This window comes from Platichthys flesus, chromosome 8, assembly GCF_949316205.1.
Source record: "Platichthys flesus chromosome 8, fPlaFle2.1, whole genome shotgun sequence".
In the NCBI taxonomy this organism is placed as follows: Eukaryota; Metazoa; Chordata; class Actinopteri; order Pleuronectiformes; family Pleuronectidae; genus Platichthys; species Platichthys flesus.
In genome coordinates this window covers 9,396,833-9,411,428 of record NC_084952.1, presented here as the reverse complement: position 1 = coordinate 9,411,428, position 14,596 = coordinate 9,396,833, and the positions used below count along the sequence as shown (strand labels likewise).

At 43.5% G+C, this 14,596-nt stretch overlaps 1 protein-coding gene across 2 annotated transcripts in view; it reads left to right on the top strand.

The window, feature by feature from the left end:
* Nucleotides 1–14,596, top strand: part of inppl1b (inositol polyphosphate phosphatase-like 1b) — a 28,569-nt gene that overhangs the window by 8,821 nt on the left and 5,152 nt on the right. For both annotated transcript variants that reach the window (XM_062393253.1, XM_062393254.1), the window contains exons 2-24: nucleotides 1,805–2,894; nucleotides 4,153–4,216; nucleotides 6,608–6,746; nucleotides 6,844–6,964; nucleotides 7,466–7,606; nucleotides 7,758–7,845; nucleotides 7,962–8,039; nucleotides 8,308–8,445; nucleotides 8,607–8,721; nucleotides 8,815–8,915; nucleotides 9,001–9,103; nucleotides 9,204–9,400; nucleotides 10,208–10,325; nucleotides 10,487–10,583; nucleotides 10,699–10,837; nucleotides 10,960–11,059; nucleotides 11,240–11,328; nucleotides 12,339–12,420; nucleotides 12,823–12,912; nucleotides 13,013–13,126; nucleotides 13,209–13,297; nucleotides 13,394–13,481; nucleotides 14,309–14,461. In XM_062393253.1, the coding sequence (XP_062249237.1) occupies nucleotides 2,758–2,894; nucleotides 4,153–4,216; nucleotides 6,608–6,746; nucleotides 6,844–6,964; nucleotides 7,466–7,606; nucleotides 7,758–7,845; nucleotides 7,962–8,039; nucleotides 8,308–8,445; nucleotides 8,607–8,721; nucleotides 8,815–8,915; nucleotides 9,001–9,103; nucleotides 9,204–9,400; nucleotides 10,208–10,325; nucleotides 10,487–10,583; nucleotides 10,699–10,837; nucleotides 10,960–11,059; nucleotides 11,240–11,328; nucleotides 12,339–12,420; nucleotides 12,823–12,912; nucleotides 13,013–13,126; nucleotides 13,209–13,297; nucleotides 13,394–13,481; nucleotides 14,309–14,461 (2,581 nt within the window). In that variant the 5' untranslated portion in view covers nucleotides 1,805–2,757. The remainder of the gene's footprint in view (nucleotides 1–1,804; nucleotides 2,895–4,152; nucleotides 4,217–6,607; nucleotides 6,747–6,843; nucleotides 6,965–7,465; nucleotides 7,607–7,757; nucleotides 7,846–7,961; nucleotides 8,040–8,307; nucleotides 8,446–8,606; nucleotides 8,722–8,814; nucleotides 8,916–9,000; nucleotides 9,104–9,203; nucleotides 9,401–10,207; nucleotides 10,326–10,486; nucleotides 10,584–10,698; nucleotides 10,838–10,959; nucleotides 11,060–11,239; nucleotides 11,329–12,338; nucleotides 12,421–12,822; nucleotides 12,913–13,012; nucleotides 13,127–13,208; nucleotides 13,298–13,393; nucleotides 13,482–14,308; nucleotides 14,462–14,596) is intronic.

Genomic DNA, 14,596 nt, shown 5'->3' with positions numbered 1-14,596 from the left:
TGTTTTTGTCTGATATGCTGCGGTATGATGAATGTTATAATCTCCAGGATAAACGATGCAATGCATATTATCAAGGCTTATTTACATTTCTTTGTCATAATAGTTTGATAGTAACATTTCATTACCAAACATTTTCTATATGTACATTAATGTTGGCCTATGAATTGGTATCAGACATGTTTTGCTTCCTATTCTTAGCATCTGCATCTGCCCCTAAAACTCCACATCTGTCGAACTCTACTTGTTATCACTTCGAGGCTCACTTAAAGGACCCATCGAATGACCATTTTACCACAGTTGATATGGTTCCTTGGGGTCTTAATGAAATGTCTGTAACATATTTTGGTCAAAATACCACAAGGATCACTAAAAACAGCACCCTTTTTACCCTGTCTAAAACAGCCCTCCTCAGATTGACCTGTTTTGAGTGCCCCACCCACCCCCCTCTCCCCTCCTCCCTCCTTCACAAGATACAAGCGCCCAGATTTTTAGCTATCCATTACCTCTGTACAAAAATGGCTACTGGAGACGAAGATACAATCTTGCAACCATATCATTTTGAACCAGAGTCAGGTGGGCCGAAGCCTGACTGCGAGAGCCCCAGCTACCCAGCGCAGCCCCGCAGTGGGGGCAGTGGGAGCTGGAGCTGGCGCAGCAGCAGCATCCTTGGTGGCCATGTAGGCCATGTAGCGAGACTCCCTACATGGGCATGGTGGGACTATGACGTTTATTTCGGTCGTAATCCCAATCGACGCACTATATCGAATTGTTTCTGACATAGAGAAACCACATCAAATCGCGGGAGTCGATTTTTTTCCAGAGTTTTTGGGACAGTAGACATGCCAGAAACCCAAATTAACGTGTAGAAGCACCACAAAAGTGGCATTTTCATAATGTGTCCCCTTTAAGGTAACACACTCAAGTAAGCTGTTGACCTAACATCACCTGCTAAACATCAGCATGTTCTCGTTTTCACCATGAGCATGTTGACGTTAGCATTTAGTTCAAACCACAGCTGCACAGCCTCAATGGTAAATATTGCATATTTTCCAATCATATGTTGCAGAGAGCACATAGCAAGAAGAAGTGATTAGAGCATGGGATCAAGTCAAGAAGATGCATCACCAGTTGGAGGACGGCTGCGTCTGTTTGTTTTATGGGGGCTGCGGTTGGTGGTCGGCACATTTCTGCGGAGCAGTGAGAGGCAGAACAGCAAATATGGGACCAAACGGCTTCCCACAGACTTACATGCTCCAACTAATGGAGAAGGAGGGAAGTAGGAGGGCTGGATAATGGGCGAAGTTTCTCCGAGGACAAAAATAAGAAAGTTGGGGATGATCATAACCATATGGAGACTGCATTTTGCTGCTGTGTGAGCCAGAGAGGGTGGGAAGTGTAGGGAGGGTGACAAAAGGAAATAGGTTGGGACAGAAGAAAGAGAGGCTGGAAGAACGTAAATATTCCTGCCAGGGGTTGAAACATCTGGAAGTAAAGATAATAAAACAGAAACTAGAAAGAAGTTGAGGATTAGCCCCTCACCTGAGAGTGGAAAGTTGTGTGTTCTGTTTGGAATTTGAGGAGGGAGACAGGGCAGGGGCTGAGGGAGGGAAATAGACGAGAGAGGGAGACGGAGAGAAAAAGGAAGCAGTCTGCTGTTTCACACACTGGTGGTGAGGTTGAGCCCCTCGCAAGAATTCTCCTGGCTGTGTCCGCCATCTGGAATGTCGAGTCACTTCCTCTGTCTGTGCTGTGCTCTTACGGGGTTGTCCTCTCGCCTCTCTGCTCCCTCCCTCTGCTCTGACAGCACCGTGAAGAGCCGCTGGAGACCACGCCAGTGCGGACGGGACTCTTCTGACAAGACCCACGCGCCAGCACACAAACATCCAGCATGAAAGTGAGACCCCTGGATTAGCCCACACCCAACCAGGCAGCATCTGAGTGGAATCTGGGCCTGGAAGAGGCTAAGGCAACTGCAGTCATCAGCTGAACTTTCTCTTGGAGGGTGTTCCTTTTCCCTTATATGGCTACAGAGCTGAGAAATCATTTGAATTAGTCTGGTTTCTGCTGCATGCCTGTCTGGTTTTAGTGCTGACGGAGTTCCATCTGCTGTGTTTCTGTCTCTGCTTGCTGTGCATGTGTGTGTGTGTGTGTGTGGGAGCCGTGTGTGTGGCTCCATTTGTTTATTTTGCCGTCTCAGTTCTTCTTTTCCTGTTGTTTGCATGTGGGGCTTTTGTTTGGGGACAAGAGGAGCGCTTGTGTTTGTGGTAAAGCTAGAGGCAGCGTCACAGCCTCAGGGCTGACTGCTTCATTCAGACTCTTGCTGTTTTTCCTCTACCTCCTGTCGCCCCCCCCTACCGCTGTGATGGTCTGTGTTTGTTGGAGCAACACACCCACCTGGGTGCAGAAAACTGCAACCGAAGACTGAAGCAGGGGCTCAGCACTGGACGCTGTTATCAGAAAGGTGGACTGGAACTTCAGGCGAGAAGCAGGGTGTTGTAACAGTGGACTAATCTCACCATCAGCTGCATCTGCTTCTTTCCTCGTACGGTGCAAACAGGATGTGTGACCCACAAGGAGCCAATAGGTGCACAGGAAATGCCAGCTGATACAAACAGGGGGGTTGGGTTCGTCAGTTTGACACACTTTGATCATGAAGAAAAAGGCCGTGGCCACCAGGAGCACTTGAATGGACTGCTCGTCAGGTTCCTCGACTCACGTGGATGACTTTTATGACCGTATCGCTCGACGTTGATCGCCATGGCGACGGCGGCGTGGTATCATCGTGACATCAGCCGCGTGCACGCAGAGGACCAGCTGGCACGGGCAGGGAGGGATGGCAGCTACCTAGTGAGAGACAGCGAGTCTGTGCCAGGAGCCTACGCATTGTGCCTGCTGTGAGTACACACACACACACACAGACACACACACAAACTCACACACACACACACACACACACACACACACACACTCACTCACACACACACCCAGGTTATGGTACCCATCACAACCAAACGTCATTCCCTATATGAAGCACTTTAAACTCTCCTGATGTATTTGTTGGTACATTCTGTGTGAGAAACCCAGAGCGGGTTATTTAAGTGTGGCAGCTTTAATAGGTGATGCTGTGTGAATGTAAACCTTAAAAACGGACTCCCTACTCTCCAGAAATCATTTGTACAGAAATCATTGGATGTTTCTTTATTTGTCTCATTTTAAGAGTTCCACCTCCTTTAAATTATTTAATGATTCACTCAAAATGGCTCGGATTTATACCTGCTGCCCTCGGTGAGAAGAAACAGGAAGCAGCTCTACTTTATGTGAAGCCATGCTTAATTACCTAATCTTGTGAAATTCTATATTTTGGCATTGAGGGTTGGAAACTATTCATAAACTCCAACATTGCAGCAGAATGTCACCATCTGTAAATTGACTCAGCAGCTTCACTCACCCTGTCATATCCATCACTTTCATCACCACGTGCCAGCAGGCAGCAGAGGAGCTGCTCTACGGCTGTGCTGCCAGCATCGCACATACACCCTCTCCAGACTGTCCCGTCTGAACACAGTCCATCTCAGCCAGTCAAACCCTGGCTCAGGTCTCCCTGTTTCCCCTCTTTACCCCACTTTCTTCCCTGGGGCCCCTGGAAGAGGGCGGGAGCTCCAGTGACCGCACTACGCCGACTGCTCATCAGCCCCAGCCAGATACATTCCTGAAAGCTGAGCCCGGTCGCTCGCAGTGCTCCCTCTTTCCCTTCGTTCTTCTCTCAATATCTGATTCCCTCTTTTATTGACTTAAATTTCTCAATACTTTGGTTTTCAGTTGTTCTGTTGTCACCGGTTCCCTTTGGTTCATGTAACACACTCGCTGATCAAAAGCTGCCATTCATCTTTATGTGCTGCCTGAAAGAAACCCCCTTTAATAGTGAATGGTGGAGTTGATCCAAGTGCCTCTTGCATTGTACAAGGAAAACAAGCCGCATCATTACAGATCTGTAAAACAACTGGCGCCTTGTTAAAGAAGGTTATAGTGCTTTTAACTACTCTCAGACATCTGATCCTGATATAAACTATCGGTTTAAATATATTTTTCCCTTTGAATTTTTTGTTTTGTAGTAATTTGCTATAATAACCAAACTTGTTTTGGTTTCCAAAGGTTCCAGCGTCATGTTCACACCTATCGAATTCTCCCTGACGCCGACGGCCTCCTCGCAGTCCAGGTGAGTGATCGTGGCCACATCCTGAATCCTCTGCCTGACAAGGAGGACCAGAGGAAAACCAAATCAAAAAGTTTCTGAAACCTTGGCTCACACTGTAACCGCATAAAGAGAAGCAGCAGCTCGGATGGAGCTGCGGGGATCAAACAATGGTTTGTTATTGCTGTTGTAAGGAGAACAGGAACGTGTTTGTGTTTCTGCTCTGTGCAGGGTCTGTTACAACTGCAGTAGCCTTGTTGTTTGAATGGCATCTCTGCCATGTGGCTGCATGCTTGCAGCGTGAGCTCAGCAGCACAGAGGAGAAATTGTTTTTATGTCTCAGAGATTCCTACTCAACCCACATACTAGGTCATTGAGCAATGGGTGCGCTTATTTGTTAAATGTGCATGTATGAGGGTGTTTGTATTAGAAATAATGAGTCTGTTGGATGTTGGTGAGTCGAAGCCAGTGATGGTATGTGTCTGTTTTTGATACATCGAGAAGGAGGCTGTTTAGTCAACAAATGACCTAATAATTACACTATAGAAGCACACACACAGGCACAAAGTTCACAACCACAGACACGCACACACTCACAGTGGGTGAGAGAAAATAAAACTAAGAATAGAAAAAAAAAATTCTGGCCCTGAGTCACGTATCATATGTGGCCTGTTTTTAGCCATCTGCAAAGAAGTCCAATAATGAGTTTAATAACGATTTTCTGGCAGTTGTTTTTCGAGGCCTTGACTCGGAAAAAATCCTCTGCTTTCGAATGAAGACCTGAGACTGTTGCTATTTCAGTTGTTTTTTCCACTGCCATCAGTATAAACCTGCAGTTCGTACTTTCCCTCACTGGATCTGCTCCACCAACTCACAATGCATGCTTGCCTCCTTGTTTTTCCAAGCAGGCCACAGAGATATTTTGGGGGCCGTTTGGTTTTCTCACCATCCTTCCTTTTAATTGCTTTTCAAGAGATGCCTGCGTTTGAAAGAATAATATCTATAGGTCCTGGTGAAGCAGAATCGGAAGCTTGACTCTTTCAACACAAAATTAAAAACTCTGAAAAAGGAGGACACAGGAAAAGAGTTTGCTCTACATTGTGGTTTAATGAATGTGCACGTGACTTCTCATGCTATACATGACCAACACCTGTGCACGATGTGTCTACTTAATTTTAACTTTCTGCTAGTACTGCTTTGAGTGCCACTGAAGTGTAGCGGTGCAGGTTTTGGTGGAAAGTTTGAGAGTCGTCTTGCTTCTGCTTGTGCCCTGAACTTGCGAGCGTATGCATGTGAAAACGTCCATGCCATTTTTTTATGGGGGGCTTTTTAGCCTGACTGGGAATGTTGGACCACAGCGAAACATGACGGCCAACTGCTGCTGTATTCAGGAAGTTATGCCACGAAATCCTGCCGGGTGCAGGGCGCTGATTCGAAAATCCTCCTGGGATTCCTTTTTATCACAGCAGGTCATCTGCATGGGACTTTTTCTGTTATGCAAAAAAACAAATACTTCTGCTTTATTCTACAGAGAAGGCGTCGGGGGAGGGAGGCAGTTATTTTATCAAAGCCCTCCCGTCAGAGTTCTCATCATCTCTATTTCATACAACGGTTTTTTTCTTAAAGAATGTGATTTTGAAGGCAGTAGATTTGGAGTCAAGTTTTATTTGCCTTGGCACTGTCTGTTACATCTTGTTGGAACATGCGTAAACTTACAACTTTGCAATAGATGATACTTTTGCCTGTTTTTTTTTTATGTACTTAGACTTTTTAAAAGTGAAGTACATTTTCTGCATTGTATTACTCACAGCAAGTTTGTCAAAACAAATGAAATACCTAAAATCACTTAATTAGAAAATATGTATCCATTTGTTTTTGTGTCACAGCAATATTGGTATTTTATTTAGAGCTGATATGAGCCTTTTACACACACCAGTTTGCTGACATGTGCCAATATGAAACTTTTATTTACACAATCAAAATTGAAGAAAAGCTCTGCAATTATTTTACCTGAACATGTTGCTTTTATTGTAAATTTGTATATATTTGGTTGGATTTGTTTTTCCTTTTTATTCTTATTTATTTAAAATAAAGTTTATAGTTAAATTAAAAAATATCATGGCTCAGTTACATTTCTAGGTCATAAAGGTTTGTAAATGACCTAGGAATCATTGCCAATTTTGTTTAAGCATACATTAGCCAAATATTTATATCCTACATTTTTTAACCCCATGATATCTTCAAGGATCCCAAAAATCAATATCACTTGGGCCTCAATTTATTATCTACATAACATTTGTTTACAGTTTCTGTGATATTCTCTGTCGGTCTGTCAGCACACCTACACTATGATCATGTGAGTTTTACAGTATTTAATATTTATTAACTGACTTCTGTTGCGTGTCGGTCTCACAGACAACACAGGGGGTGCAGGTGAACTGTTTCCGGACACTGGAGGACTTGGTGTTGGGATACCAGTATCCACACAAAGGCCTTGTCACGCCGCTGCTCTACCCTGTTCCCCGTGACATCGACACGGGGGATGAGAGCTCAGGTAGACCCACTAACTGTGATATTCAGAAAAGTGCACATAATTTTAAATGCACATATAAATCAGTGCTGTATATTTCGTATGTTTCATGTATACACAGATGATGAGAAGCCGCCTGCCGTGTCTGCCTCAGTCAGCTCGTCGCTTTCATCAGGACCACCAGCTAAACCAGGCCCCCCCGCCCCATTCCTTGATAAATTACAGGAGCTGAACACATCCAGGTGGGATTCTATGTTCCTACAGCTTAAATCTGAAGCTCTTATCAATAACTAAATCCCGCTCTCAGATTCGTTTTTACTGTAAAGCCTCTGCTGCATTGCAGTTTGTGTTCTGATTGATACCCACTTATTCTGAGTTACAATATCAGTGCATCTGGTTTAGTGGCTACTTGTGGTGTCACAGGAATGTCAGTCATTAGCTATGTTCACTTCTCTTCTTCAAATATGCACATAAGGACAATCAAGCGAAGATAAACCAGAGGAGGCCACTTGTAAAAGGCTGGTTTTTCTTTTAGCTTGTTTTTGCCTTTAATGAAATGTTGTTATAATACCGTGACTGCTGTGGACTGAACCATTGTTCGCGGTCTTGGTCACAAATGTTTGGGAGAGCATTTTTCTTGTGGATCAAACCTTAACGGATGAAATGCCAAGAGAACAGAAATGGCTTGCCCAGTTTATGAAATCTTACAGTTATAAATCTGTCTGTGTTGTTTGTTTCTACAGTACTGCAGGTGACCTGATGGGTCTGCTCAATGACTACCTCTTCAGTGAGCTCCCTCTCGACATCGACAATGTGCATAAAGGGGCAACAACTCTATGCCATCTCAAACGTACTCTGGGTAACGCCTGCCAGGGCCTCAACAGGTAAGCATCATTTTATTTGTAATACCGGTGGTAAACCGAATGTGTGGATTGTAATATATAGACATTACTAACAGGCGGCTGTGTCTGATTTATTTTAATTTGCAAATATTGATATGTAATGTCTAAACAAAAGTTGTGTTGTGCTCCGCAGTGAGATTGACCTGACTCTCTCAAGTCTAGAAACCCTGGCCAAGGTGTTCGACCATCCGAGCTGCTCTCTGACACAAAACAAGGCACAGGTACATAACAGGCGTCACTGGAATTTCTTAAGTGGTGGCCCAGAACTGTGAAAGGTCATGAGTCAGTGTCCGTGTACATCACCTAGTCCGACCTGTCTTTGTCTCTTTGGAACAAGGGCCCCGAGATGGACATAGACACCTTGTTGTGTAAGATCTCAGCGCTGGTCAGCCTCCTTTCTTCACTGGAGAAAAAGGTTTGTTTTTATTAAGTCAATCTCAGTCTCTGTGGTTTTTCAATATGGAAACAACGGATTGTCATCACCATTTGTTTTCAATCCCTCCAACGTTTATGAATCCACATTAGTTTCAGCACAATGTTAAAATCCACATTTGTTATCTGGGCTGAGTGTCAAAGGTGGAAGGTTTTTCCAATGACTATGAATTTAAACAAAAAAGTTTAGACAAACTTATGATGGACAAATATAGTTAAATTCTAACGTTTACAATCCTCTGCCTGTGAAGGTGTTAAAAGCGCTTCAAGACGCTGTGACCAATCACAATCTGGCAGTCCAGCCCGCTCCCCCCCCACCTGAACCAGCCCCCATCAGCAGGGCACCTGTAAAGAACCATGCCCGACAGATGCCAGTTCACTCCTTTCAGGTAAACCAGCTTGAAATAGCTTTTTCATCTTAACACAATTCTGTAAATGACCTGTTGTTAAGTTATTTAAGAATATATATGTATTTTAAACTATAACAAAAAGTAAGGAAAATAATACGTCTGACCTCTGACTATGTCCGACTATTTGTTTGTGTGACCAGGTGAAGATGGTGCGGTACGGCAGACAGACAGTTTCTGTTGATGTGGACACAGGAATGCTGCTTTTTGACAGAAAAGCCGGATCATTCACCGTCGAAAAGGTCTCACATGACAGAAGTAAGGAAATTAGTTTCTTTCCATCTCCTATGACATTGACCTTTCTTGCAATTATACAGTATCATTTTTTATTGCTGTTTTTTTAATCATCAGTTCTCCAGATTGTCAAGTTCCAGAGCAGCCCAGCCAAGGTGTGCATGGTGGTGGACAGTCACCACAACACACCGAGGGAGATGACGTTTGAGAGCGCACGGGTACGGCCAACAACGGGTTTTAATATTTACTGCCATTAACAGTTTCCTCTCCCATAATTCACTGAGTGACTGTCGCCTCTTTCAGAAACGCGACTCCTTCTGCCAGCTCCTCCAGATGATGAAAACCAGACACTCTCAGCTGAGTGAGCCTGACATGGTCTCTGTGTTTGTTGGCACCTGGAACATGGGTAAATCACACATGCGATGACAGTCACTTTTACACAAGACTTTGTTTATGGGCTGAAGTTGAGGCTCAGGATTTTTGATCGTGTTGTTTTGTGTACACAGGTGGATCCCCTCCTCCTCGCAGCCTGCAGACGTGGGTGACCTGCTGTGGTCTGGGTCACACCCCCGACGAGTCCACCGCCCTGCTCCCTCACGACATCTACGCCCTGGGGACCCAGGAAAACCCTCAGGGCGAGAGAGAGTGGATTGAGCATATCAAAGCAACCCTTCGCAGCTACACTCACATTGACTTCAAACAGGTCATTTTAAACTTAATTTTCTTTAACGCTTTATCTGTGAAGTCTTAAGTCTTAAACGGGGGGGGGCTGTATCAGTGAAGCTATAGCATGTCAGCAGAGAAAAGCATCATCAGCACAGACTTTCTTTTTGCTTCTATTTCTATCAGTTTATTTTTAACTACTTTAAGCTTTTATTTCAGCAGACACATCATGCTGCACTTAGAAGGGAAATATTTCAACCACTTTTCAGAATATAGCAGATGATTGCATGTGGTTGTGAATCTATCTGAAGACAAAATCTCAGTGATATATGAGTAATCAGCTTTTTTAGGGGCTGGGCCAACATTATAGAGCGAGGCAAGATAATTTAGTTTATAAAGCACCTTTCATACACAGGCGTAGATTCAAGGTGCTGTGCAGGAATATAAAAATATTAAAGAAAAACAAGACAGAGACTAAATTTAAAGACAATATTTAAAATTTAAAAACCACATTTAAACAATTGTCAATGTCAAGTAAAATAAACAATTAAAATGATTAGAATAAAAAAGAGTATGAGTGGTAAAATAGATACATCTTTATATATATCTACAAAGAAATAATATGAATAGATGCAACTGTTTAAAATAATAAAATGAAAATAGAATACTATACAATAATGAAATGACTTTATAAAATAGTTAACCTGGTTTTAAAAAAACACGTTAAGATCAATCTGAGCTCCTAATTCCATAGAAATTAGTGAATCCAGGGGAGAAATGTGTAATGTGTTCGCTCTTTGGTTGGAATCTGTCCTTGTCTATTGTAATACGACACAATGTCCTGCAGGTGGCAGTACAGTCCCTCTGGAATATGCGTCTGGCTGTGTTTGTGAAGCCGGACCATGAAGGTCGCATCATCCATGTGAACACAGCCAGTGTGAAGACCGGCCTGGGGAACGCATTAGGTAGACCAGCCCCCGCAGATACACACAACACCAAACACAGCAAATACACATTCTTATGGCTGACGGCAGGGAATAGGAAATATCGATGTTTGGATATCAAGAGAAACAAAAATGTTTTTATTATCATGGAGGTTTCAGGATGTGCATTTCCTTCGTTTCAGGAAACAAGGGAGCTGTTGGGGTCTCGTTCCTCTTCAATGGAACATCTTTTGGTTTTGTTAACTGTCACCTGACTTCTGGAAGTGAGAAGGTCCTGAGGTACATTGTCTGTTGTGTGACAGATCAAGTTAGTGTGTGTGTGTGTATGTGTGTGTGTGCTCCATGTGTCATATCTCTGCTGCATAAAAATACACGTCTGTCTCACAACGTTCAGGAGGAACCAGAACTTCGTGGACGTCCTCCGGCTCCTCTCTCTAGGCGACAAACAGCTCGGTGCTTTTGACATCAGCCTGCGCTTCTCTCATCTCTTCTGGTGCGGAGACCTCAACTACAGACTCGACCTAGACGTACAGGTCAGACCAACAACTGCCTGATCTTTGTCTTTCATTGCTCTTTTGTAAAATATAAATAATCAAGAATCCTAAAGTCAACCACCCCAGACTTTGATGTTCAAAGTGTCTCTCACTGACTGCAGGACATCCTGAAACATGTGTCTAAGAGAGAGTTCGAGGAGCTCATGTGTGCGGACCAGCTCACCCGGGAGAGACACAAGAGGAAGGCCTTCCTCAATTTCAGTGAGTTTCAAGTTTAGCGCTGACCTTTATATTATATTGACAGCTATAAATACTATAATGTATTGGAAAAAAACACTATTTCACAATTAGGAAGAATCAGTATCGTATATTCAATTGAGATCCGGTTTTGCCTTTGCTCACCTCGCTTTGCTCTTCTGTTCTGTGTTCATCATGGTGAAGAGGAGGAAAAGATTGCGTTTCCACCCACCTATCGGTATGAGCGGGGCTCCAGAGACTGCTACCTGTGGCAAAAGTACAAGACTTCAGGGGTGAGTCACTTCATGTTACATCAACACACCTCAGAAAGATCATCAAGGGGCAGGACAGAGGACAATGGCCTCACGTCTCTGAAGAAATGCCACAATGTTTGGGCTGATGCAGCAAAAGCAGAACTTCATAAAAGTTGTTATTCATACAAGGGGCCTGACTCTTAGAGTTAGTAGAGTTGATATGTTGGTTGGATGAATCCTGTTGAATTTGGTTACGGTCTGACTCCTATTTTTTCCATGGATTCATAATAATAATAGTAATAATAGAGCTTTATTTAAATAGCACTTTTCAAAAAGCAGGTTTAGAAAGTGCTTTGCAAACATCAAAAAAGATCACATTATAAAGACTTCAAACATTTAGATTTTAAAGAGGACAAGGAGGTAGCTTGTCTGATTCCCAGTGGAAGGTTATTCCTTAGTTGTGGAGCCATTACTGAAAACACTTTGCCGGCCTCAGTTTCACGTCTTACCCTTGGAACCACAAGCAACAGGGGTTGCCTTGAAAATTTGTCTGAGATAATTTATCCGAAAACATCTCTAAGAACAGCTTCACAAAGCTGCTGACATGGCTGCTTGGTGGTGTTTATATCAGGTTCTTTATCAAGAAGTATTGATCCTACTCTTGTTCATGTGTATTCCCATGATTCCATTTTTAGTTAACTGTCATTTCCTGGTCGGGGCCTATGGTATTTTTAGCCTCTAGGTTTATTGTAGTGCACAAAGTGCCACTAAGAAGTAAATAACCCAGAAGCATTCCAAGTATCCAGTGGACTCACTTCTTAACTTATTTTTAACCTCATCCCGTTTAAGTCATGTGTAGGGATAGGTGACTTTGACAGCTGCAGCTGAGATCACTAAGAATAGGAGGCTAAGAATTATCCCAGTCTTTAAAAAAGGAATGTCTGGCATAACAGGAATTAAGGAGCCCTCGGTTACATAAACTACACACGTCTGGTATTTTAATTTGTAAACAGAAGCACAAAGTATTTAACCTAAATGTGTTTGTGTAGGTGCGGGTCAACGTGCCGTCTTGGTGCGACAGGATTCTGGTGAAGTCCTATCCAGAGACGCACATCATTTGCACGGCATATGGTAAGACCTGGGGATTTCTAAGAAGCTGTTCCTCATTTGACAGTAAACAATCAAATGAGGAATAAGAACATGCTGATGAGCAGCCGACAAAGTGTCATGCTACGTAGACAAGATATGATGCAGCATTGAATAACTGTGGTAAGTTTCTCCTCTTGAACTATAAAATGAGAGCAACCCACAATATGAGTCGGCTAACGGCCAGAAAGGACTTCCTGGTCTGTGGTCCGTCAAGAAACTTCCTCTCATTTCTGTTTTTGACTGACTACAGCAAACTTTGTCTGCCCTTGTGAAATATCACACACTTTAGAGTGTTGTTGCATAACTTCAGCCACAGTAAATATAAGGTATCTTGTGTCATTGTGATTTGAATTGATTTAATAGTGTGTATTTGTGTGTCCCCAGGTTGCACAGATGACATCTTCTCAAGCGATCACTCGCCTGTTTTCGCCACGTTCCAAGTGGGAGTGACGTCACGGCTCAGCTTCAAAACAGGTGCTGTCACTGCTGCGGTCGTTTCAGACACCAACAGGTGGAAGGTGACCGGTCGCCTTCATGGAGCGAACTGTGTTGTTGACCACTTTGTGTTGCACAGATCCGAACCCCGGCACGGAGAGGGCCTGGATAGAGCTGGAGGGCGTGGAGGCCATTGTGAAGACTGCAAGCAAAGCAAAGTTCTTCATCGAGTTTCATTCAACTTGCCTTGAAGGTATGATGTCACATTAAAAACACACTGTTAGGAAGCATTATGCAACACAGAGGCAGAGGCTCATTCACGTGTTTCTCTGCAGAGACGCGGCGCTCGAGTGAGAACGACTCGCAGAGCTGCGATGTCCCTGGGTTCCTGAAACTCGGCTGGTCCTTCAAACAGCTGCCGAAGGTCAGAGTCCGGCACGTTTTTTGGGAAATACCCGAAAATACTGTTTGGTTTTAAAGTCCGAACATCTAACTTCTGATTTGTACACGTCTGTCACAGCTTCTCCCGGTCCTGTCTGACATGGAGTACCTTCAGGACCAGCACCTGCTGCTGTCTGTCAAGTCATGTGACGGGTTTGAGTCATACGGTTGGTCACAGAGCTAATTCATTACCTCTGCCAGGGAGAATACGTTTGTGTCCGTATTTGATTGATCGTTTGTTAGTTGGCAGGATTACACAAAAACTACTAAATTTATTTCCATGACATTTTGTGGAGGGCTAGTGCATGACCCAAGGGATTTGAACCCATCAAATTTTGTTTTTGATGTGGAACAGGGGGCGGTACCAGGGACTTTTTATTTTGATATAATAATAGACATTGCAAAATATGGTGTTTTTCCACATTTTCATTGATTTCTGAAATAAAATATTCACAGATCTTCTTGCAAAGAAACCAAAACAGATCCAAAAAAACACCTTGTCAGTTTAAATGTGGTTTCACAAGGAACCTGTTTGGCCTTGACGAAGGTATGCGCTCCACTGAATCTAGTTCCTTTTATTTTCTTTAGAGCCTTATCTCATGTGCTATCTACTAATCAGGATAGTTTGATTATATTTTCATAAGATTTGCAAATTTCAGCCCAAACGTTTTAGGATTATCTCTTTGGAAATGACACATCTTTAGGTACACACATAAAGAATTTTATCTACAGTACATGCAAAATGAATTAAAACGTTCACAGTTAGGCGTATGGACTGCTGTATTTTGATAGTATGTTCTTTTAAGAACACCAAATCAAACTCGGTTGACCTCCAGCTGCAGTCAGTGTGTCTAAACCTCGACAAAATCACGTCTGAGTCTAATGAAATCCTCCTGAAACTGAATGAAGGGATTGCACTTAACATTCTGTTGTGTCTCAAGGTGAAATGTCCCATTGATCTAATCAATAACCGTTTAAAACCCTCTTTCTGCAGGTGAATGCTGTGTAGCTCTGCGCTCACTCACACGCGCAGCAGAGCAGTTTGAGACGTTCCTGAGCCACCGAGGTGAAGAGATGGGCTCCATAAGAGGACGCGTCAGGGTCCACGTGCCCAAGGACAGGCGGGCAACGCGGGAGAGGATCTATGGTGGGTCAGCCGGAACGGCTACTACTCCTAATCTCTGCCTTGCTTGCACTATCACTTCCCACTAAACTTTCATCTCCACTGTCACTGCGTCCTTTGACTCTCCTGCGAGTCTCACACGGCTTCCTCTATTTGGTT